Source organism: Eulemur rufifrons, chromosome 2 (assembly GCF_041146395.1).
Source record: "Eulemur rufifrons isolate Redbay chromosome 2, OSU_ERuf_1, whole genome shotgun sequence".
In the NCBI taxonomy this organism is placed as follows: Eukaryota; Metazoa; Chordata; class Mammalia; order Primates; family Lemuridae; genus Eulemur; species Eulemur rufifrons.
Window position 1 is genome coordinate 94,436,047 of NC_090984.1, and position 24,635 is coordinate 94,460,681.

Consider the following 24,635-nt stretch of genomic DNA (forward strand, 5'->3'; position numbering starts at 1 on the left):
TACTTTTTATTTTGTAGGGCCTAAAGTAGTAGATGGTTATTATTAAGTTAAGAAAATTACACTACTGGAATACTTTAGGTTGTCCAATCATTTTGAGGTGGAATATAATCCTACACAAATAGCTGAAGAAGAACTAGACAATTCTCTGCTCACTTTAGATTATAGAGCCTACTTCTGATTCTGGCTATGGAATATGATTAGATTGTCTAATATGAGATACATTACATACACCCAAATGTTTAAAAATTTTATATTTTATTTGTTTAGTACTTTTCCATGTCCCGTATAATGGCTAACAATAGGTGTCAAAAGGCTGGGCGTGGTGACTCATGCCTGTAATCCTAGCTCTCTGGGAGGCTGAGGCAGGAGGATTGCTTGAGATTAGGAGTTCAAGACCAGCCTCAGCAAGAGCGTTAGACCTGTCTCTACTAAAAATAGAAAGAAATTAGCTGAGCAACGAAAAATAGAAAAAATTAGCCGGGTGTGGTTGCACATGCCTGTAGTCCCAGCTACTCATGAGGCTGAGGCAAGAGGATCACTGGAGGTTAGGAGTTTGAGTTTGCTATGAGCTAGGCTGATGCCACAGGCACTCTAGCCCAGGCAACAGAGTGAGACTCTGTCTCAAAAAAACAAACAAACAAAAATCCCAATAGGTATCAAGAATATCTGTTGTTTTGTTGTTTCTCATATTATTTTGAAAGTGTTACCTTTGTCATTCACTGTCTGACACACTGAATCTAAATCTATCAAATTAGGAAATGAAATCAAATTGACATTTCATATAATTTAACCAAAACACTGCTTGAATTATCTAGATTTAAATTCTTTCTTTAAAAATGATTATTTCAAAGCAAAAAAAAAAAAAAAAAAAGAGAGAGAAAAAGCTTAGCAGAAAAAAAAATGATTTATCTTGACTTGAGTATCCACAAGGACTGCAGGTCAAATGCAGTCCACAAATGTGTATTTGGTCTACACAACATGAAAAGTTAGGAAGTCATAAAAAAGTCCACATGTACAGCTTCTCTTGAAAAATCATTAAGAACTGCCAGGATTGGATCTATGTTTTCACCTGGACCTGACTCCCCATCCCTATGCCCCATTGCAGACAAGGTCTCTGCTGCCCTCTAACCCTGCACAGTCCCTACTGCAATGGGCTCGGTGACTACTTTGCCAGCATCTCTCATTTAAGGTACCTAGCCTGCCTATGGTTGTGCAGATAGTTCCCTAATAAGAACACGCTCACTAAGGAGGCAAATGCAGGCTTCCCTCATCCCCTCCCCTTACCAGTCCTTGCACCTGAGGGGCCTTATTGCCCAGAGGGGATATCATTTTCTAATTCACAAAAGGAGACTAGCAGCCCCTGCAGGATTATGAGCTAAGCCTGAAAGTCCTAAGAGCAAGAATTTTGTCCTATTTGTCTCATTTGACTTTGTAATCTTGGGAGTAGGCAGGTCTACGACATATAATAGGATTCAAAAAATGTAAGACAAATAGATTCAGCTTCAACCCTCTACCAAAAATTATTTTCAAGGATTCTGAAAAGATTTAAGGTATATTTGGAGGAATACTGGCACCTTCATAGTCACCAGCCTGTGGGGTCTGAACCTCCTTTATCATGAATTCTATTGGCTAAGAAACTGTATTGACTGGTTGGATTGCTCCATATTAAGAGATTCTATTTCCTTTTCCTATTTGTTGTGTACTACAGTTCCCTAATGGAACTAAAGTCTGGGCATCCAGCTAACCCCCTCTCACCCCAAGTTTATCTAGTTGGTCCCACTCCCCTTTATCCAGATGTGCACCTGAAATTCCAGTATGTCTTACAGCTGAGCACATCCAAAATATATCAGTAAATTTCATCAATCCATTCTCTACTTCCACAAGCAAAACAAACTTCCTTCACAGATGTACATATACACACATACACAAACAATATGTAAAGTAGAAAATGCTTTTGGTTCCAATCTATTGTATCCATATATTTTCAAAATATATACAGAGGGAATAATTTTTCCTTATTTGTTTACTTATTTATACTTCTCTACAAAGGATTGAAGTGGTTTATGAAAATAAGGAGAAAAATGAGAAAAAAAAACTGATTTAAAAAATCAGGACCTTGGCCTCTTTAACAGATTGGCCTCTTTAATGATCATCAGAAAAAAAAGAGAAAAAAAAAGAAGAAAAAGAAAAAATCAGGAACAAGAAAAATATTAGATTAGAACATCATAAACAAAGGTTGAGTCTAGTCACAAAATTGCTTATGAGATCCCCTGTAAACCAGAAGAAAAGAACAAAACCAGTTTATATTTCCCTGAAGAGCAACGCTTTCTTTAATATCTAATTCTGAAAGAAATTTATGATGTGTGGACAGCAGTGGTGGCTGTGGAAAGCTGGTCATGGAATGCTGTCTTAGATAATTTTCTTTACAAATGCAGGAATGGCTTCATAAAACTTACTCAGGGTATCCCAACTGAAAGGTGAAGGTGTTACCCAAAATATGACTCAAAGGAGGCAGTTCTATTGAGGCCTCCCCTCCACCACCAAGAAACAAATCAAGCAAGCAGCTTTCTGCTGATGCACTGTGATCTAAGAAGAAAACTTGAAGCAGTATTTCTCAATGGCAGCTCCATAGATCCCACATCAGAATCACCAGGGAGTGCCCATTAAAACCACACATTTTCCAGATCTACAGAGTTAGAATCTCTGGGGCATGAGCCTGAAGATCTGCAGCTTTTACAAATTCCCCAGGTGATTTTTAAATCCCATCAGAGAAAAAACATCTGCCCCAGAGCAGTGGTCTTTAGACTTTTTCACTTGTGTGTTCTAATTTTGAAAAAAGTAGATACTGTTTCACGTTTTTATGTTGACATCTAAAAATTTTTATTCTAATTTTAGATAGTTACAAAAATATAATTTCAGTGTATTATAATATTTACATTTTCAAATAAATCTTTTATGTCACCTTAAAATGTATCCAGTGAATCTTAAATACCCACATTCAATGAAATCTAAACATAGGACATATTCTTCTTCAGCAGTGAAAATTTTTAGTTTCTCCTTTTCCTTCTTGAATCTATGTTTCCATCACACTTCTCCACAGAATTTTATCTTAATACAATGTTTCTTATGCTTGAAAGTCTTTTTTTAAACACTCTTTCATACTTCTTTGCAAAAAAGTATGTACAATGAATTTCTTTTAATTTTATGTGACCTTAAAATGTTGTGTTAACATTTCTTTAGAATGGAGTTAGCAGTATAATTATTAGTAGTACACAATTGACAAAAACATATACAAGGAGACTTCAAAAAGTTAGTGGAAAAATGAAATTAAAAGATAAAAATTAAAAATACAAACTTTATTTCTCAATATGGACTCCATCAAGGTAAAGACACTTTTGTAAGCAATGATACCAGTCATTGGGTAGAATAATGGTAAAATCATGGATGTAAATCACTGATAGTAAAATCAATGATACCAGCCATCACTAAAGAATTAAGGGTCCTGAATTTCATGTTAATGCAGTCTTTTTTACATTATTAATTGAAGAAAAATGGGTGCTTTTACGATTTTTCTTTTAAGATTAGGAAACAAAAAAAGCCAGAAGGAGCCAAATCAGGACTGTAAAGTAGATGAAACTCTTGCAAAATTGTCCTTGTTTGACGAGAGGAATGAGCAAGTGCATTGTTGTCATGGAGAAGGATTCTCTGGTATAGTTTTCTTGGTATTTTTCTGCTAAAACTTAGGCTAACTTTCTTTTTTTTTTTTTTTTTGAGACAGAGTCTCACTCTGTTGCCTGGGCTAGAGTGAGTGCCGTGGCATCAGCCTAGCTCACAGCAACCTCAATCTCTTGGGCTTAAGCGATCCTACTGCCTCAGCCTCCCAAGTAGCTGGGACTACAGGCATGCACCACCATGCCCAGCTAATTTTTTCTATATATGTATTTTAGTTGGCCAGATAATTTCTTTCTATTGTTAGTAGAGACGGGGTCTCGCTCTTGCTCAGGTTAGTCTCGAACTCCTGAACTCTAGCGATCCACCCGCCTCGGCCTCCCAGAGTGCTAGGATTACAGGCATGAGCCACCGCGCCCAGCCTAAGGCTAACTTTCTCAAAACACTCTTATCATAAGCAGATGTTATTGCTCTTTGGCCCTTCAGAAACTCAACAAGCAAAATGCCTTGAGCATCCAAAAAAAAACTGTTGCTGTGATCTTACTCTTGACTGGTCCACTTTTGCTCTGACTGGACTACTTCCACCTTTTGGTAGCCATTGCTTTGATTGTGCTTTGTCTTCAGGATTGTACTGGTAAAGCCATGTTTCATCTCTTGTTACTATCCTTCAAAGAAATGCTTCAGGATCATGATCCCATGTGTTTAAAATTTCCATCGAAAGCTCTGCTCTTGTCTGTAGCTGATCTGGGTGCACAGTTTTGGCACTCATTGAGTGGAAAGTTTGCCCAAATTTTTCTGTCAGAATTATGTAAGCTGAATCAATTGAGATGTCTATGGTGTTGGCTATTGTTTCTGCTGTTAATTGTCAGTCCTCTTCAATTACAGCACAAACAAGATTAATTTTGTCCTTGAAAATTGATGTTGATGGTCTACCATTAAGGTTTCATCTTCAACATCATCTTGTCTCTTCTTAAAATGAGTTATCCATTTGTAAACTGCTGATTTCTCTAGGACATTGTCCCCATAAACTTTCCATAAACATCAATGATTTTACCATTCTTCTACCCAAGCTTAAATTTGATGTTCTTGCTTCAATTTTAGCAGAATTCATGTTGCTCTGATAGGGGCTCTTTTCAAACTGATGTCTTATCCTTCTTAGTGCCTCAAAATAGATCCTGTTCAGACATGTTATAACAAGTTGGTATGAATTTATTTTGGTGCAAAACAAAAATTTGAAATCCATGCATAGTTTTTTTTATAATATGCATTTTCCATGAATTCTTTGAAGTCCCTTTATATAGATTATATATACATATTTCATAAGTAATTTTTAAGTCTAACAAATTTTTTAGAAATGCTTCTATTAATTTGATGGATGGGCTATTTTTTCTCTTAGTTCATGTATTCATAGGTGAATATTATTTATTGCTAGAATAAGACAGGCTTCAGCAAAAATTTTATTTATATTCTTTGCTTTACATATATAATACTGAGAAAACTTACTTATATAAATAAGTAGATGGAAATGGAAAATGTTTTGTTATAGCAATGTCACTCAAATCTTTGAACTCCTTCTGAATTGTAACCCAAAAATCATATAGTAATTTACCATCAAAATTTAATTTTATTAAGTTTAAGCTGACAATTTGATTAGGTCTTTCTTCTATTTTGTTAATAGCAAAGAATTGGAAACCATCTGACCTGCAAAAGAATTTATAATCCAATTTTAACAGCCATTCACTCTCTTTAACCCCAACACTAACATTTTGAGTTGTGGTTAGTGCAATGCCCTAGAGGTTTTTACACAACCCAAAGCAAGTCACTACAGAGTATAGACAGTTGAAAGGTACTCCATTCTTTTAACAAGTGAGTGAAGTGATTGGGAAAGGAGAGGTGGGAAAAGAGGCCAAGGTGCACTCTCAGCCAGACCCATTTTAATAGAGTACTTGTGGAAATACAGGATCTAAGAAAAGATCACCTAAAAACTACCCCTGCTTCCACATTTCTTGAAAAGTCTTTCTGTAAGTTCGCATACCTCAATTTGAAGACCATTGTACTAAGCATCTGGACATGTTGAGAGAATGCATTACTTTCAGTAACACAGAGAATTCAAGAATCCCTAAGTTTATCTCAATCATTGCAACTCCATGGATTCCCTCCAAATGTAGGTATAGCCTGGAGGCGGCTATAGCAAGGGTTAAGAAGGAGCTGACAAAATGGCCATAACAAATGGCAAAGGTGGGTGTGGGAGAACTTTAAGAGTCAACAAGTTTTACTGTTACCATTTTGCTAGCACTTCTCTATTTTAGTTAACGAGATTCTTGTAATTCCCTCAAAGGTTGAACTGGCTTTAGGTCAGAGAGGACGAGAAGGTTCTCATGTTTTCTCCCCGAAGAATTCTGTAATTTTGTTGCCACAAACAAAGCTGAGGGAGGTGGGGACAGGAAAGCTTCTCCCTCTCTCTCTCTCTCTTTTTTTTTTTTTTTTGTTAAATATGAAAATAATTGCCTCTACTCTTGGAGACCTTACTTAATTAGACTAATCTGATTTTCCACTGGCAAAACTAACACTAAAATGGTATTGCTCTGAGTTCTCTAATTATAGAGCAATCACACGTTTTCTCAACAGATACTAAAGTCAAATGCTATAATGTTGAATTAGGTCATTATGAATAGCTTGTTATAAGGCCTATTTTAAGGGGCCACATGAATTTCAATGAATATTATGCAGTGACAGGAAGTAACAAATACAAAGTTTACTGCAAAAAAATATTATGAATTGCTACTATAATTTATTTAAACAGTGATGAGGTTCCACAAGTTACTTCATAAGAAGCATGTTCACTGACCATAACCTTTGTTCTTCTACCCCCACACTCCTCAATCTCAAACCCTTTCTGGATTCCCCTCCCTTAGCTACCCCTTTCCTCGTTTTCTTCCCTGCACAGCTGCAACACTATGATTAACCTTTTGATGGATACCCTAACCAGCACTCTCAGCCCCCTTGTTCCCTTGAACTTCTGCTTATTCATTCTGCCAAGTCCTAGTCCATAGTCAAACAACCATCTGTTCCCTCTACTATTGCTTCTAGTTTGCCAAGTACCGCTGGAGAAAATTGTATAACTGCTGATTCATGTCATGAAAAATCTGCAATTTCCAAACTCACCTTGACCCTTTGCGCTACTTGGCAACCCTTTTACTCTTGCTTGGTTGACTTCCTTTCCCATTGCTCAGGTGTTATTCCAAATTTCAAGTCATCACTCTTCCAAGGTTTCCTACCACACCTCCTCAATCAACAGATAACCTAACATTCTACTTCAGGAAAAAAATAATGTTCAATTTCCCTTCTTTCCACTTCTAACAGTCATCTATATCTTCCCAGTGTGTCAAGGGATAATATCATACGCCAATTCATCACTTTTCAATACTGCTTTTTGGTTTGAAGCTCTTCGCTATAAACTCTGTCTGTATACATTGTTACAAGGCAAACATTCTCCTTGGAAGTCATGTTGCAAGATAACAAACGGGTATCAGAATGTTAGGAAATAAAAGGTGCTGATTGGCTATAGAAAAGAGCACATCAGAATAGCAAGTGTTCTTCCTCCTTTGAATCATTCACAAGCAAGGACAGAAAGGAAGGTGAGTTAGGATGCTGCCTGCCCATTAAATGTTTTAAAATTCTATCATAGTTCTGCCAACCAAATGTCACAACATGAAATTTAAAGAGGCTATGCTTTAGTGGTCAATGCCATTTTTGTCCTCTACTATTGTCTCTACTTTGACTACATATGCAGTCAAAGATGCTGCTAATAATAATTCATCCAGTCAGTTCCTTTTTTAAACTGTGAGGTTTTTGCTTACCCTCATTCAATCCAAATTTTTCATGGAAATTCCTAGGGCAACCAACGTGAATGTTGACTTGATATGGCTGTTCTAATTTAATAAAATATTATGCTAGGTATCATATAAATCTTACAAGTAACATATGTATGTTTTAGAAAAAGTATTTGTAGAGACTTCCTAAGAAGAAGTTTTGTTGTAAAGGATACTTAGGAGAGTTATGTATCATATCTAACCTGTGGGGCTCTGAAGAATATTTAATTTGGGGAGATCTCTCTTTCCAAAAAAGAATACAAAATTATGACTACAAAGTGAAGTTCAGGGCCTTTGGAAAAGGTCTGTGAAAATGAAGCTTAAGCTTCACTAGCCTCATATAAATCAGCTTTTTTGTATCTGACCACTTAACTGGGGCTTTAAGCAATCCTAAAACCCAAACCAAATAAACAAAAACCCACTAAAATGTTAACACCTAACAAACATGAGCCAAGCACTTTACATAATATCACATTTCATGCATACAACAAACCTATCAGGTCAATATTACCATTCTCATTTTTACAAACATGGAAACAGAGGCTCAGAAAATTTAGTAACTTACTCACAGGCAGCTCGCTGCTCACAGAGAAACTGAGGGAACTAAGGTCTAACAAACTAAATCTTGTGTTATTTCCACTACAATACTCTGCCTCTCATGCTCTCCTGATTCCCAAAAGATAAAAGGGCTAAATTACTTTGGAGAATACCCCTAGAAAACGACTAGAAAGGCTCAGTTAATACTTGAAATTGACATGACAACTCACATTTGAGAGCTTCACTGAAAATACTGCCTTAAAACTGTGTTTAAAAGGCATGACAAAATAAATGTGTAACTCTTGGGGTTATCTTCTGCTCACTAAGTGACATAGATGAAGAAAGAAGATCTTAGGGTCCAGAAGAAATGTGGTTCTAATAAAGAGGAAAAGAGAAGCAGAATCAACATCTTGAAGTGAGCCTAGAATTACAATCTTCCAGGAAAGACTCTGGCTATGGAAGGATATACTAACAACATGATCTTTCACAAATTAAGTTCTCTTGCTATGTGTCCAATACTCTTTCATCTAGCCATTATGGTAATACCATGTTTTAAAGATTGGAAAATAATGACAAAGGTACATATATTATGCTATTCTATTATATTCATATCCTATATTTGCCAGTTTGGGCTCTATTTTTTAAAAAGGTCTCTTAGAAGTATCCCATCCTCCTCCTAAGGTCCCCAGAAGGTAAGGAGATAGATGCTGTGTCTTTATCTTTTCTTGACTCACAGAATCCAGCACTGTGCTCTATAGACAGTAGGCCTTCCACAGAAGTGTATTGCCATAGAAGATAGCACTGAGTTATTTTTGACAGGCCACCATGTTCTAACACAATAGGAATTCCATAATGATAGATATACTGTGATTCTACCCTATTCATTCAAAGACTTCAGAACAAAACTTTTGGCATTTGGCTAGAACTGACCAGATGTAGTTAGTATTTTCAGTCAACAAGCTGCCATTGATGGTGGAGTTACTTAAAAGACTTGTTGATAATTTTGTGGTCCTAGGGCCATTGTGACCTCAAGCTGTAGCTAAAATCAGTCCAATGCAACAGGAGTTTCAAGAACAGCAGCACAAAAATGATGACTTAACTGGATGAGAAAAGAAAACATATATTTTCAAGAAAGCCTCTTCATTCTTAGAGTAGACGTTTCCCTTCAAGATGACGAGTGGTGCAAACTCCTCAGGATCTCACTTGCCCTCAAAAATAAGGTGAGTCTTTGATGGAAGATGCTAAGTGGTAATTATCCAGGAAGGAACAGAGGGTCTCTGTGTCTGTCTGTCCCTCTCTCTATTAACTCAGGCTAAGGCAGATAATACTGTGTTTCTTCCCACAGAAGCTCTAAAATAGATGACAACTACTTGAAGGAATTGAATGAGGACTTAAATTTAAGGAGGCAGGAACTTCTAGAAATGCTAAAACCTCTAGAAGATAAGAACAACATCTTATTCCAGAAGTTAATGTCTAACTTGGAGGAAAAACAAAGAAGGTAAGGGCTCGTTACTCAGGATTCTTAGAGGTAGAAAGGCTGGAGAACTTAATCTCCACAGGACTAGCAATAATTACTTACAATTTTTTTTTAATTACTAAAAGGTTTGAACATTCAGCTGTAGTAGGTAAACAATTTGCAACCACAATGAATCCTTTATTTTCTTTTGGTAAAATGACTCATCCCTCATCCCATGGGGCTATAGTTATTACTCTTTCTCCCTAGGGTGCCCACCAAGAAACAGTTAAGAGCTGTTAATAGCTTCTGCCTATCATGGTCACACTGCTAGCTTCCTTACCATGTTTGTGGAATCATTTTAGAATAAATGACTCTACTCTTTCTATGCCAAGTAGTGGAATGGCAGTCTTTTCTGAGCCTAGGAGCTCTCTGAATTGGGATATAACCTCTCTAAATATATTACATTGCTGAGGTCTTAACTCTTTACTAGAACACTCACTCTCCTTGAGGCGCACCAACTCTGTCTCCTTTCTAGTCTCATAAAATCTCACTTCAATGGGTCTACCTTTATTCTATACCCTTATCATAATCATCTCAAGGAACTCAGACTTTTGGAGACCAAAAGTCAGGCAGAAAGTTGTGGTCAAGCACCAGTTGCTTATAACCCAGCAACACAGACTTCTTTCAGAGCAAGACAACACAAAGGTCTGGCTCTCTACTTAGAGCTGAGGAGAGACAAGTACAATGAACACAAATTAATTAATGCCTTTAAGGAATATCCTCTCTCATAGTGAATGATTTGGTATTGACTTGGATTCTGTTAGAACTTCTTAATGGCCTGCATTTTCTGGGGGCTACCATGAGGATATATGTGGTTTCCCTAACAAACTCAAATATCTTTATCTAGAGAAGCAAGGGGGTAGGAGAAGGTGGACAGAGATGGGGTAAATAACTCTGGGATTTATCCTACAAGATAGCAGGTTCCTCAATCTCCTCCTTTACTGGGGCATAACTACCCTTCTTCTCCCAAAATTCATATACCAAAACATTCTTCTGAGGGAGGTGGAAAGGACTCTCACTGGCTGTTGGAGACCTAAGTTTTGAGCATTAAAGAGCACATAATTCATTATAGAGCACACAGATAAGGCAAATATCAATTAGGAATGGAATCATCCTAGTTATAGAGACCTTCTATGTCCAGAAGGACTTCCATAACTCCTGAGATTTTTAGTCCCTAACTTCCATGGTAGAGTACTTTCTGACTGGTTGCAGAATATCAATATTACCCTTTAGAAGGCAGGTATGTTTTGTGATATGTTTTATGTTTTATGTCTCTCTTCCTTCTAGCCTACAGATCATGAGGCAGATCATGGCAGGGAAGGGGTGTGATGAATCCTCAGTCATGGAGCTCATTAAGGAAGCAGAGGAGATGAAACAGAACCTGGTAAGAGGTTGGTGGCTACTCCAGGAACAGCCTCCTAAACAGGGATCAATTCCATCTCATTGCCAGATGTGTAAGGAAAGACAGAGTACTCCTTTCCAGCATCTGGTGCTCCAACACTTATATCTCCTTGATGTATACAGTCCAAGCTGATCCAAAGGGAGTCAGATGAAATATTGGGAAAAACAGGCACTGACTAGCAAAAATTATATTTCTTTGACTTTTTAAAAACTTTTCATCTAGGGATTAATGAATACAAGAATATTAAGCATTCACATTTCAGAAAGAATAGAAAATACCTATCAAAGTAAGAGAAAAGAGTTTGCTCTGAGAAATTCTCTCTCTTTTTTTTTTTTTACTTCAGGATATTATGGGGGTTCTTATAAGATTTTTTAAAAACCAACAATGTAAAGGATCTTAAAAATTAGAATTATTGGTTTAAGCCCCAGAGTAATTGCCATATAATGAGAACATATTAAGTGTTAGGAACTCATTTCTACTAATACTATCTCATAATCATTATAAAGTTATTATTTGAAATAATAACTTGTTATTTGTGTTTTACCATAATCATCATCAAACTCATCTTTCATGTTCCTGGATTTGAGACTAGGCACATTCATTGTTTTCGTCTGTGGTTTACTATGTCCCTGTACACATTTTCCACCATTACTTAGTAACTTCTTCCAACCTCACTTCAATGGCAGGACAAACACATGTTTTTGTTTATTTCTTTGTCCCCTTCAACAGGAAAGGAAAAACAGGATGCTTCGGAAGGAAATGGAGATGCTATGGAACAAGGTATGCCTCTAAGGATCTCTTGAAAGTTTTGTCCTACAGTTCATAATACAAAGAACCTCCACTTTTCTCTGGCCTCCATTCTCAGTTTTTCATGTCTCTGCTTCTACTCATGCCTCATTCCAATCCACTCTTTGCACAGCAGCCATAGTCATATTTTTAAAACAATCAAACCATGTCACTCTTCTTACAAAAAACCTTTACAGCCGCTCCTTATTGTGGCATAATCTGGCTCTCACCTACTCTCCATCCAGTCTTGTCTCGTGGATACCTTCCCTTGGCTTTCTATGCAGCCACCACACTGGCCTCCTTTAGATTTCTCAAACATGCCAAGACTTTTCTGTCTCAAAGACTTTGGTCTTGCCTTATCCCCTGCCTGTAATGCAATTTTTTCATGGTTGGCTCATTTTCATCCTTCAGGTCTCAGCTTAAATGTCACCCTCTCAGAGAGGCCCTCCTTGTTTGCTTGATCTAAAATAAAACAGGGCACCCTCTGCCTACTTTCTGTTATACAACTCTGTTCATATCCTCCATAGCTCTTTTCATAATATAAATGTATTATTATTTTTACTGTATTTTTTTTTACTTTTGTCTTGTCTACCTGACCCCAGTACAAGCTCCTCTAGTATCCTGATTGCTTTGATTAGCTCCCAGCACAATTCTTGCCACAGAATAGAAAATCAATAAATTTAAGCTGAACAAATGAATACAAAATATCCAATTCTAATGTCTCTATGATTTTACAGCACTCACTGCATTGTTTAAGATAACAATATTAGGGCTTTTTACTGGGAAACTGGGACTCAGGGGATGATGGGAAATTCCTTTGTGGTCTAATCCCTTGGGATCCAAGTGCTCTTTTTTTTTTAAATATATAAATAGATTATGCAACTAGAAGAACAGATTTTGTCTTGTGATATAAACAGGTGTGTGGTGTGATCTCTGACTGCTTTTTGTCATCTCACCTTTCCACAAATAATCAGAACACCTTTAGAATGTAAGCATCTTGCATTGAGATCTGCTCTGGGTTCTCAGTGGCAACTACAAATCAATTCTGTGAGGTATCAGAAGTCTTAGTTTCGGGATTCTTCAGTCCTTGTTACAGGAAATGTGCCAGCACAATTCCTCTATCAAAATCTACCTTCTCCAGAGCTCCTAAAAGACTTTTTACTATAAAATGAGGGATGTCCATACATGTAGCTTGTGATCAACTTTCCTTACCCATATTTCAGTGAAAAATGAAGAAGAATAGCATGTCTTGTGGTCAAGAACACAGGCTTCAAAGTCAGAAAGAAAGATCTGGTTCAAATTCTAGCTCTGTACTTTCCTAGCTATGCGACCTCCAAAATGACTTACCCTCTTCAAGTTTCAGTTTTCTCATCTGTAAAATGGAAATAAAAATAGTTCTAAAAGAGCTGTGAGGATTAAATGTGAATGTTTGTAATATAGTAGAGTAGTGAAAGTAGAATAATGCAGTAAGTAGCTTAGTGACTGGCATATAATAAAGTTTCAGTTAATAGATTTTATTATAAAGCACACTGAAGGGAATGAATGAAAGGAAGGGCTCATTACATTCCGAACCCCCTTTGGTAGTACATTTTTCATGTCAGGCCCTGAGAAGTTGCTGACTGGCAGGAACCAAAAGCTTTAACTCATATTGGTTTTCCACTTTCCTCATTAATTTCCACTAATTTAAAGCTTTGCCAAAATGTGTCTCCACAGACGTTCGAGTCAGAAGAATTCAGTGATCAACCAAAAACACCACAGATAAAAAATAAGGCAGAATTGCAGGACGGAAAGGCAAGTGGACTGCATACACTCAGAATTTCAAGATTGTTGATGCCACACAGCTGGAGATAGCTTGTTGACAATCAGGGCTAATTTGGGTAGGCAGATACGTAGGATCTGGGGTTTTAGGGTACATTAGATTTATGGTCTGCTGAGACATCGCACTTCTGTCCTGTGACCTCCTATTCCTTTAGCTTTCTTCTTTCATCCCAGGCTCCCAAATCCCTCTCATCACCTAGGAAGACCAAGAGTGAAGTGGAGACATCACTTGCAGAGAAAGTGAAGGAGATGAGGAAGGAAGGTAGTACAACCATTCTAAACGGCAGTGGCTTATAGGGATGATAAATTAGAAATCTTTAATGTTGTCACAATCTACCTAAGTTATGGTATGCTCCTGAAACTATGAAAGTTGTTATAGGAGATCTGGTTCCTTTGGGATATTATATTTGAATAGAGTGACATCCAAGTTTCTGGGAAGTCATGTTAGTGCAAAGTGAGAGAAGCTATACCAATAATGACAACTCTGCAATAGCTATGTGATGTCAGAACAATTGTTAATTTGTCTTTGAAAATTTATTTAGAGATACTATGCTTGTATCTCAACTTCCTATAACCAACTCATTCACAGAAAATAACCCTACTCATTTAGATTTTAACTTTTAGAGAGTGGATTGTACATGTGAGGCCAATTAGGATTGTGCTGTTGAAACCAATTTAATAATGAATCTATGACACCATAATTTTGCTATAAGGTTTTTGGCAGCATACTGAGAAAACATATCTGATCTCAATTTACTTTGTCACCCAGTGCTCTTTCTTCCACCAGGAAAAGCAACAGAGGAAAATGGAATGGGTCAAGTATCAGGAACAAACCAACATCTTTCAGGTACTAAGATCTTCCAAGGCTGGCCATGAGATGCAGTTTCATTCATACAATATAAAGGCTTTTAGTGCCATACTGTTAAGTCCAGTCCCCTCATCCTGGATTACCAATTGTCCTGCTAAAGAAATTTATCTTGTGGAAATAGCTAAAGGGACATATCTCTGGCTTTACCTTGAGTAACTTGGAATATATGTTCTTGATTTTGTTCTATTTGAAATGGGGGAAAAATCACAAACACTTTCTGCCCATTTTTAAAGACCGAGTATGATGGGGTTATTTTTTAACTTCTGGGTAAAGTTGATTTAGGTAACAATAATTTTAGAGAAGCCAATACTGTATGTGTAGTTTTGAAAAATGTCCTCTTTCAGAACGACTTTAATGGCAAAGTGATTGAGCTGAGAATTGAAGATTTGAAGAACTACCAGAAGGCTAATGACGTGAAATTATCACTGTACTTACAGCAGAATTTTGACCCAAAGCAAGCATTTTTAAATCTTCCTGGGTCCCAAGGTAGGTAGAAAATCCTAGGTACACAGTCTGAGGTTTTGTTTGTTTTACATTGGAGATGTAAGTGAGCAACCCAATGCCTGGCATATAATAAGTTAAGTTTTACTGGTATGATAAATTTTTTCACTATCATCATTATTATTATTACTCAGAAGCTCTTATACCAAGGTAAAGATTCTCTCTGGAGGAAATTAAGATTTCCTTTGTAAAGATAAAGCAATATATTATGTACCTAGCGTACACAGTTGATGCATAGTTGGCATTCAATAAAGTATTAGTTTCTTTCCCACCTCCTCCCCTTTCCTAGAAATTAGAATTGTTTGAGCTCATTCATTTTGTTAGAATAGACTTTGCTATTTCAGAGCAGAAGGCCAAAGAGATAGACATCTGACAATGGTTGTGAATTTTATCAACCCAGTTGTTCCTCTGAGACTTTCAGTGATTTCCCTCAAAGAATTTATGGCATGAATAGCAGAAATCACATAGTCTATAAAAAAATAGAATAAAGGAATGAATCTAGGGGGCAAGGCAAAATTTTTAAAATTTTCAAATATCTGTGAATCTGAATTCTGTATTTTTAAAAATGGACATTCAACAAGAAACCATAGCCAAGGGAAGACAACATTCTATCTAATGTCTCTAATCTCTTCTCGGTCTTATTCCATAAAAGGTTTGAACAGCTTATAAAAATCACACACAACACATAGGGTTAAATAGATGAGTAAATCAAAGGAAAGGGAAAATAAGTTGAAGCCAGGTAAATACATGAGAACGAATAATGAAGTACTATATAATTGGTAGAGGTAGGCTAAAAATTTGGTTCTGAATTTCCTAGCAAAAAGAAACATGGATTAGCAGTGTTCATGAAGTAATGGTGAACCAATTGCTCAGGAGAAACAGTTTTTCCTGGTACCGACACCTTAGATAAATTTCTCCTCCAGGTCTATACAGTGGGGACAGGATGCTGTATGTGTGACAATGTCAATGTCTTCAACAATATTTCTAAAATGAATTCAGAATCTAAATTTCCTAGGCTGTTTCTCATTTATTCTTTGGTGCAATCAGATAACAACTTATAAATTTGAAATTTAAAAAAAAAAGTGATGGATCACCTCAAGATGATTTGGTCCAGGTACATAGCACTCTGCTGGTCTGGCTTGATCCATAGGGAAATCTTAGAAAATCTGGAAGTCTAGATGGACTACCTATCCTTCAAGTAGTGTTGTTCTACACATATTTTTCCTTCAACTGATATTTTAATAAGAACTGGACAGCAGAGTGCTGAAAAGAAAGAACTTGGAATCCAACCAGAAGCAGTATAAAATCATTAAGATACAATTTAAAAAGACAGAAGAGAGGAGGGTTATGAGGAGGACAGATAGATGCCTTTTTTACTTCATTCAAAATTAGCTGAAGGTCATCTCAAGAGAACTATAGGGTAAGAAGACAAATTATTTTAGCTCCAGATTAAAATCAAGCCTAAATTAGTAAATAGTGGAGGTTCCATTCAACTTGATTGCCTCAGACGGTTTCTTTTTCTTTGCTTGCAGAACATTGAATCAATTTTGAACTGGAACAGCCACAGATCAACACCTTTTCTCTTTTCTTATGTTCCTGGAGAATTAAGTGATAGGGTACTATACTATTCAGTTACCACAAATTAATGTAGCCACAGGCATGAGCGACCCATTAGTCCTGTGTTTTATTGATTCTGCATTCATCGAGTACTGATTATAGGCCAGTTTCGTTTTCTAACACACATACACAAAATCTTTGGGTTTGTTTGTGTGACAGTGGATTTGAAATCTAACAGAGTCCTAGATTTTGGTTATGTTGACCTATTTATAACCTCTAGTGTTTGATTACTGAAAAGAAAACAACAGATATGTTAGTTCTCTTCATGGAAGAATTTTAAAAGTAATTATGTGAAGAAATTATTGCTAATAGTAATAATCTCTTGCTGGTAGGGAGGTAGTTCGATGGTGCTCAGTGTTTTCCAACTTTATATATCACCTGGACTACTGTTTATTCAATATTTGCTATTTAGATTGGCTTCCTTAATTTCTTAAATGCATCCCTTGAAAATAAAATTTATATTACTATATAAATGAAAAATCAGTATAGTTTTCCATAATAGAAGGTAAACTGAATAAGTATACAGCAATCATTAGAGTGAATAGACAACCTACAGAATGGGTGAAAATATCTGCATGTTATATATCTGATAAAGGGCTGGTAAGTAGAATCTATAAAGAACTCAAGCAAATCAGCAAGGAAAAAATCAAACAATCCCAATAAAAAGTGGGCAAAAGACATGAACAGAAACTTTTCAAAAGAAGATAGACTAATGGCCAATAAACACATGAGAAAAGGCTCAGCATCTCTAATCATCAGGGAAATGTAAATCAAAACCACAATGAGATATCACTTAACTCCAGTGAGAATGGCTTTTACCAAAAAGTCCCAAAACAACAAATGCTGGCATGGATGTAGAGAGATAGGAACACTTAGACACTGATGGTGGGTGGGACTACAAACCAGTGTAACCTCTATGGAAAGTAGTATGGAGATACCGCAAAGAACTAAAAGTAGAATGTTCCATTTGATCCAGCAATCCCACTACTAGGATTACATAAAGACATTCTATAAAAAAGACACCTGCACTTGAATGTTTAGAAGCACAATTCACAACTGCAAAGATGTGGAAACAACCCAAGTGCCTATCAATATATGAGTGGATTAATAAAATGTGGTATATGTATATCATGCAGTACTACTCAGCCATAAAAAAAAATGATGAACTAATAAATACCTCTTGTATTAACCTGGATGGAACTGGAGACCATCCTTCTAAGTGAAGTATCACAGGAATGGAAAAATAAACACCACATGTACTCACCATTAAATTGGAACTAATTGATCAACACTTATGTGCACATATGGAAATAACGTTCATTGGAAATCAAGCAGGTGAGACGGAGAGCAGGGGATGGGTAAATTCACAGTTAACAGGTATAATGCATACTATCTGGGGGATGGGCACACATAACTTTGACTCAAACAGTACAAAAACAATTTATGTAACCAAAACATTTATACCCCTGTAATATTCTGAAATTAAAAAGAAAGAAAAACTTAAATATTCAGGGAAAAAAAGAAAATTGGGATAATACTAGTACCAATAACTATGAGAATTAAATGATTCAATATAAAAAAATAACAATACAAAAAACCAAAATTTTAATGTTCTAGCAAGATGCTGAAGTCTGAGTCCTGTTTTATCTTTATTAGGAAGTGAGATTAGCAAGACAGAGAATTTTAAAGAAAATTAGCACCAACGTGAAACTTTCTCCTTGATGCTATCAAGTTTGAAAGAATTGAAAAGGGAATAATTTCCTTACTGTAGCTTATAGTATTTAATTCCGTGTTCCAATACATCCTAAATTCATCTAAGTTTCCACTTAAAATCATGTCATCATCAGATACTGGAAAATTGTAATTTAATGGAAAAAGTTTTGGATTTAGACTCAGATACATGAGTTGCAGGCCTTACTCTGAGGCTCCCAGTTACATTACCTGGGAAAGTCATTTAATTTCAGTTTTTTTCTTTATCTAAAACAACCACAACATATTATAGAATATGTTGAAGACATCACTTTATGTAACTGGAATAGGTATTATGGAACAAGAAACAAGCTCAGAAAAGCTAGTCTTCTGGTTCCATATTCAAAGCTTATTTCTTAGACTATTCTACAAAGTGGCAGTGTTAAAGTATGTGATTTTTTCATGCCTCCTCTAGCTCTAAGGGCTATGATTTGAATCCACATTTATCACCTGCTTAAGGTATATAACGAAGAATCATACTCCCTAAACTTGTTCAGGAGATTTGTAATTCTGCATTTAGCCCAATAGGTGGCACCAACCACATCCAGGCTTCAAGTCCACAAATAGTGGTAATTCAGGAAAGGTGAAATGCTATTGGAAGATATTGGCCTTTTACTACCCGTAGGACAAAATGTGCCACATTTCTATATTAAATTTAAAAAAAAAGAAAGAAAAAACCTATTTATGTTGTGTGACATGCCCTGTGGCACCAAGGTGTATTATTGGCAGTCTTGATTAGACCATATTAAACTCAGTGTTCTGCCGCACAAACCTTACCTATTATTCTAGTCCCTGAACTACATTCCCTCCATTTCCCAGAATGGTCATTGCCCACTTCCTCCACAATCCTAGACTAATATTGTTTCTTTCTACCACAGATAAATAAGGCAGTTGGGGCACTGAAATAAACAATGAGTTGGGCAATTATACAAGGTGGTGCTTATTGAGTACTTAATAGTGTTCCCAGATAGTGTTCCTTTTCCTCTAGTTTCAAAAGATTTGAATTTCACAAACCTGTCTTAGAGAAATGATGCAATGTAATTTTGGACACACCTCCCAGTGTATCAGGGTACAGGTCCTTCTGTTCTAGGCATTTTCAAGTAGAGGAAGGGTTTACTCCACTGCTCTTGGCCAAGAATCCTCCTCCCACTGTATCGTGTGCTGGTTGGCTGAGTTGCAGTGGTGTGATCTATTTGGCTAGCAAAATGCAATCCTGTGTTAATATTACTCACTTTGTTATACTTCAAGCAATTCCCTACTTGCAAATTCCCTTGAGGCCCACAATGTAGCCTTACCATTGTCAGTCTCATCTCTTTAGCATACTGCATCACCTAGTCTGATGTTTACACCTCGGGTGAAGTCTTTCCTTTTGCTCTTTCCAGAGACAGGTGACATTTGAAGGAATTTACTTCCTCACCAGTGTAAAATTATAATTTGACTAAGGGTGTATGGCAGCCCCTCCTAAGCTTTTGTAGAGTCCAGAAAGCAGTTTGTGGACTTTTGCAGTCACCTGTCTTAGAGCACATAGGCAGTAAGCGATCTCTGAATTCAGCCGAATTTCCCATCACACCTGCTGGTGTTTCAAGAAGAGGTTTATCTTCTTGAAACAATAATATAACTTGTGATAAGACATTTGATTCTGACAGCCTTGCTTTTCTCTCCTCCCCCTCCCCAACTCTTAGCATTTACTTGAGCTCTTTTGAGAAGAACCTGAAGGTTGTATGTGAATGTTATGCTACACTTATGAATTCAGATGAAAGCTCAGTGAGGTGGGAAATGAATACTCTTGAGACTTTATTTACTCTGTAACTTCCTCTGTTCTGATAGCAAGTCATTCCTTCTGGCTTTAACCTTTACTTCACTGTAGTATTGCTTTTCCTGAAATACACTTCAACAGGTGCTGCTGAAAGGAAAATAGTAGTGTTAAGCTAAAAATGCTTGAAAGGGCAAGCATGGAAAACCACAGGTAGCTCAAATCTGAGTCCTTAATAAGGACTGTATTGCTTTCAAGTATAGGTTTTTTTAAGCTTTGAGGCAACCAGAACCTTCTGAATTTCAAAGTTAGGTTTATGGCATTAGTAGCTTATAAAGTTAATTTCTAAACTAAGTCATTCTTTTACTTCCCACAAAACGCCACAGAAGCTCAGGGGAAGAATAAAATTCTTTTTTTCCCCTAATTATAAATTTTGAAGGTTGGGAAAAAAGTAAACCGTATCTTTATTGATATTAGGATTATTTTTGTCAACTCAAATAAATGACTGAGGTAAAAATATCAATCAATGGAGATTCATTAAGCCAAGATTTTAAAGACAAACTCAAGAAAAACAAGAACCACAGACAAGCTGTGGCTGTTTTTTCTGAAGGGGAGGTTGGAAGCTTCAGCATTTTAAAGGCAAAGGAAAAAAGGTGGGGGCGAAGACTGATGAGGTAATGGCTACATTCTTGTGAAGCTCAAGAAATCTACATTTTGGCCTGGTGGGTGGCTCACACCTGTAATCCTAGCACTCTGGGAGGCTGAGGAGGGAGGATAGCTCAAGGCCAGGAGTTCGAGACCAGCCTGAACAAGAGTGAGACGCGCCCACCCCCCCACCCCCCCGTCCCCGTCTCTACTAAAAATAGAGAGAAATTAGCTGAACAACTAAAAATATATAGAAAAAATTAGCCAGGCATGGTGGCACATGCCTGTAATCCCAGCTACTCGGGAGGCTGAGGCAGAAGGATTGCTTGAGTCTAGGAGTTTGAGGTTGTTGTGAGATAGGCTGACGCCACGGCACTCTACCCTGGGCAACAGAGTGAGACTCTGTTTCAAAAAAAAAAAAAAGAAATCTACATTTTACATAAAGTAAGAGAGTGAAGGAAGCATCAATTATGTAGATGTCCCTGGGTAGGTGGAAGAATGCCCGATTCTGTCTCCAGTTCTATTAGTGTGGAATCAGATCTTTAGTTTGAGGTGTTAGACATAGGTGTAACTTGCATGTCTTTGCTTATGGGAGGTTAGCAAGAAATTTCCTTAATGAATGATCTGTGGGGCGAGATCTTCACAGGTGGATGAGGCTGTGATTTTCTTTTTACATTTTAATGGGTAACAATAGATTCCCTTAACTTTTTGGCATCACACACTCAGGAGTACAGCAGGATGTCTAGGACAGGGCTGTCATATTTAGCAAATAAAAAGAGGATACCCTTTTTATTTGTGTTCATTTGAATTTAAGATAAACAAATAATTTTCAGTATAAGTGTGTCCCAAATATTACATGAGACATACTAAAAATTATTTGGTGTTTATTGAAATTCAAATTTAAATGGGAATCCTATGTTTTAGTCTGGCAACTCTAGCTTAGGATAGACTCACTATAGGTCCTATTTAGCCCCCTACAATTCTCCCCCTTTCCTCTTTTTACTGCCTCCCTTTCCCTCTAAGCCTGGGCCTGCCATTCTATCTTCTCTTTATCTTTCCCCACCTCCACCCTTAACTTTTGTTTGTTCTCCACTATTTAAAATTGACCATTTTTGTGAAATATATAGCTAGGTTACCTGAGGGTATATATATATGCACATAATTTATTATTCCATTTCTTCATTTCTTTGCATGTAATTCTCAAAGGATTTTTTTTTCCACCTGTGGGACATGAGCTCTCAACAGAAAAAAGGTCCACCACTCTAACTTTAAAAATATTGTTTGATGAAGTTATTTTCTAAAACAACAATCAGAAAATTCACATCAATGCTAATACCAGAGTCAGTCCTACAGTGATACAATTATATGATACTGTGATAAATGTCAGCAGCCTTGCAACTTAAAACTAGGTTTTTTTTTTTTTTTCTTCTAAAAAGAAGCTCTCATTTTCCTAATGTTTCCCATTAGGTACCATGGGCACCATAACTAAGGGCAGAACAACTACCAGCAAGAATGAACCCCACGTGGTGAGAACTATTATACTTTCTTTTAAAAAATCATCTTAAGGGCTTGAATAGATAGCGGGTATAGATTTTTGGGATGCATGTGTTAACATACATTCATTCTAATTTAATATTTTTAGGGGATTTGTAAAGTGAATCCCATGGCACTCAGTGTTTTAACTATCTTTTTCCCATTTTTTTCCCATCTTAGAGAATTCTGGGTTCAAAGATCTACACAGAACAACAAAGAACTAAAGGAAGTCAGTTTGATGATGTAGGAGGGAGGCGCTTTTTTCTGAGGTCACTGCCAGATGAAGCACTGAAGGATTAGAAGGCTTTCACTCCATTTGCTTTGGACAGATTTAAAGACTAGGCACATTTGCATTAATTAAAATCTCTTAAACCTTTGTTTTAGTGCTGCTTTTCCTTTCTGCCCCCACCAATCTGGGTGGAAATGTTAGATGCTTGGCCTTAAACATGTCAGGAATTTAGTCATTTAGGGATTGTAAACAGCCTCTGATTATTTTGATAGCTTTTGGATTTGAAATGACTACATTTCAAAGCCACATAGTACAATATGTTGTTAATAAGTCCATAAAATGGAGCTCCTCTCCACCTCTGAAGTATTATATTTAATTCTGGGCAAATCCACCACTGGCAAATGAGCAAAAGTAGGTACAAAATAAGAAAAATTAGATGCCATAAACTCCTCTCACCAATCACATCCAACTGCCCTGTTGATTCTGCCTCCTTGTTATCTACTCCTTGAATATCATCTACCTTCCCAGTACAACTGTTTTGTTCAGGCCCTCCTTCCTGCCTGGATTACCACAGCCTCTTAATTGGTTTCCCTACTTCCACTCCCTCTAATTCATCTTCCAGACTACCAATGAAGCCATCTTTTCTAAAAGAGAAATGAGATCATGTCACTCCCCTACTGGTTTCTCACCGACTTTAGTATAAAGTCCAAACTCTTTCACAGATCATAAATGATCTGCTTCCTGCCTACCTTCCCAGTCTCATCTTTCATTATGTCCCTCTTCTCTCCTATATCCTACAACGAGCTTAACAGAACTATTTACAGTTCCCCTGATGTGCCATGAGTCCTATTATCTCCATGCACAAAGCCGAAAGATTCTTCCTCCTTGTCTGCTTGACCATTGCGTATTTGTCTTAAGCAATGAGTTTGGTGCCCTTCTATCCCAGTGATTCTCAATCCTAGCGGTGTATAGTAGAATCCCCTTGAGAACTTTGAAAAATAGCATTTCACTGGGTCCGTCTTCAGATCATTTAAATCATGATCTCTGAGGGATAGGGTGAAAGCATCTGTATTTTTAAAAAGCTCTCTGGAAAATTCTAAGGTACAACCAGGTTTGAGAACCACTGCTCTAGGCTCTCTTATTCCTATCATAGGATATAATGAACTATATTGCAATTATTGGTTTACTAGGCTATCTCCCTCACCTGATGGTGAGCTCTTTGAGGAGCTTGTTTATCTTATGTCTTGTTTATCTTTTCATTTTGACCACCTAACACAGTGCCTGGGATTTAATAGAGGCCCAGTACATGATGCTGTAAAGTCCACAGAAAGTTAATTTCCAAGTCCCAGGTCTCTTGATGTCCTGCCTTATGTAAGTTACCACTGGATCATACTGTAGTTCCTTTGATCATCAGATATTTTCTTTTACTCTGATTAAATTGTCATTAATTCTCTAATGAATTCATTCATTAGTTAACAACAAAAAAGGGAAGGACATCCAAAAAAAGGGAGGGCCTGGTTACACATTAAAATTTCCCAGAATTTTCCATATGGGAAAGTTGATTTGTCACAAAATGCTTCATAATCTGTAGGAATTCCTTATGCTGTCTGGTAATGAGAAAAGCCAACTAATTCAAAATCTTCTTTCTTCCTAGGTCAATTTAAATCTTTAAAGGTGTATTTTAAAGGTGAATTTTTATAAATGTACTTTTGGACTGGAAAGAGTTTACAAGAAATCACAGAATTTTGGCATTAGAAGGAACTGTAAGTAAATAAAAAGTTCCTTCACTTTACACAAGAGGAAACTGGAGTTCAGATACATTGAAAAGGTATCAAAAACCTCAAAGTTAATCGGGGCCAGAGCTGGTATTAATACTGCCAATTCATATTCCAATCTAACTCCTATCTTTCTTCTCCTAACCACAAAAATAACAGGTTCTAAAGCTCTGAGATGATCAGTTTAATGTTTTACCAACCAAGTTAGCTGAGTATATAATTTACATTCTGTTTTAAGAAAGCGACCTCTGTACTTTAATCCCTGAGAGACTTTGGCAGTCCTGAGAGATTTTCCAAATCAACTGGATTAGACAGAGCAATGAGAATAAAAGAGAGGAATATAAAATCTAACTGTACCACTGACT

General features: G+C 36.8%; 1 protein-coding gene across 1 annotated transcript; it reads left to right on the plus strand.

Annotated features, from left to right (window-relative positions):
- Positions 1 to 9,248: 9,248 nt before the first annotated feature.
- On the plus strand, positions 9,249 to 22,566 carry CCDC196 (coiled-coil domain containing 196). Its single transcript, XM_069465059.1, has 10 exons — positions 9,249 to 9,298; positions 9,424 to 9,576; positions 10,882 to 10,978; positions 11,726 to 11,776; positions 13,496 to 13,573; positions 13,775 to 13,856; positions 14,386 to 14,447; positions 14,813 to 14,954; positions 22,201 to 22,259; positions 22,447 to 22,566. The coding sequence occupies exons 1-10, from the start codon at positions 9,249 to 9,251 to the stop codon at positions 22,564 to 22,566; spliced, it is 894 nt and encodes a 297-aa protein (XP_069321160.1).
- Positions 22,567 to 24,635: the final 2,069 nt, after the last annotated feature.

Excerpts from the sequence above, each read along its gene's own strand:
- CCDC196 (XM_069465059.1), top strand. The coding sequence starts at position 9,249 with ATGACGAGTGGTGCAAACTCCTCAGGATCTCACTTGCCCTCAAAAATA. Across the intron at positions 10,979-11,725 it reads AGGAGATGAAACAGAACCTG|GAAAGGAAAAACAGGATGCT; the intron begins GTAAGAGGTTGG and ends CCCCTTCAACAG. Across the intron at positions 14,448-14,812 it reads AACAAACCAACATCTTTCAG|AACGACTTTAATGGCAAAGT; the intron begins GTACTAAGATCT and ends GTCCTCTTTCAG.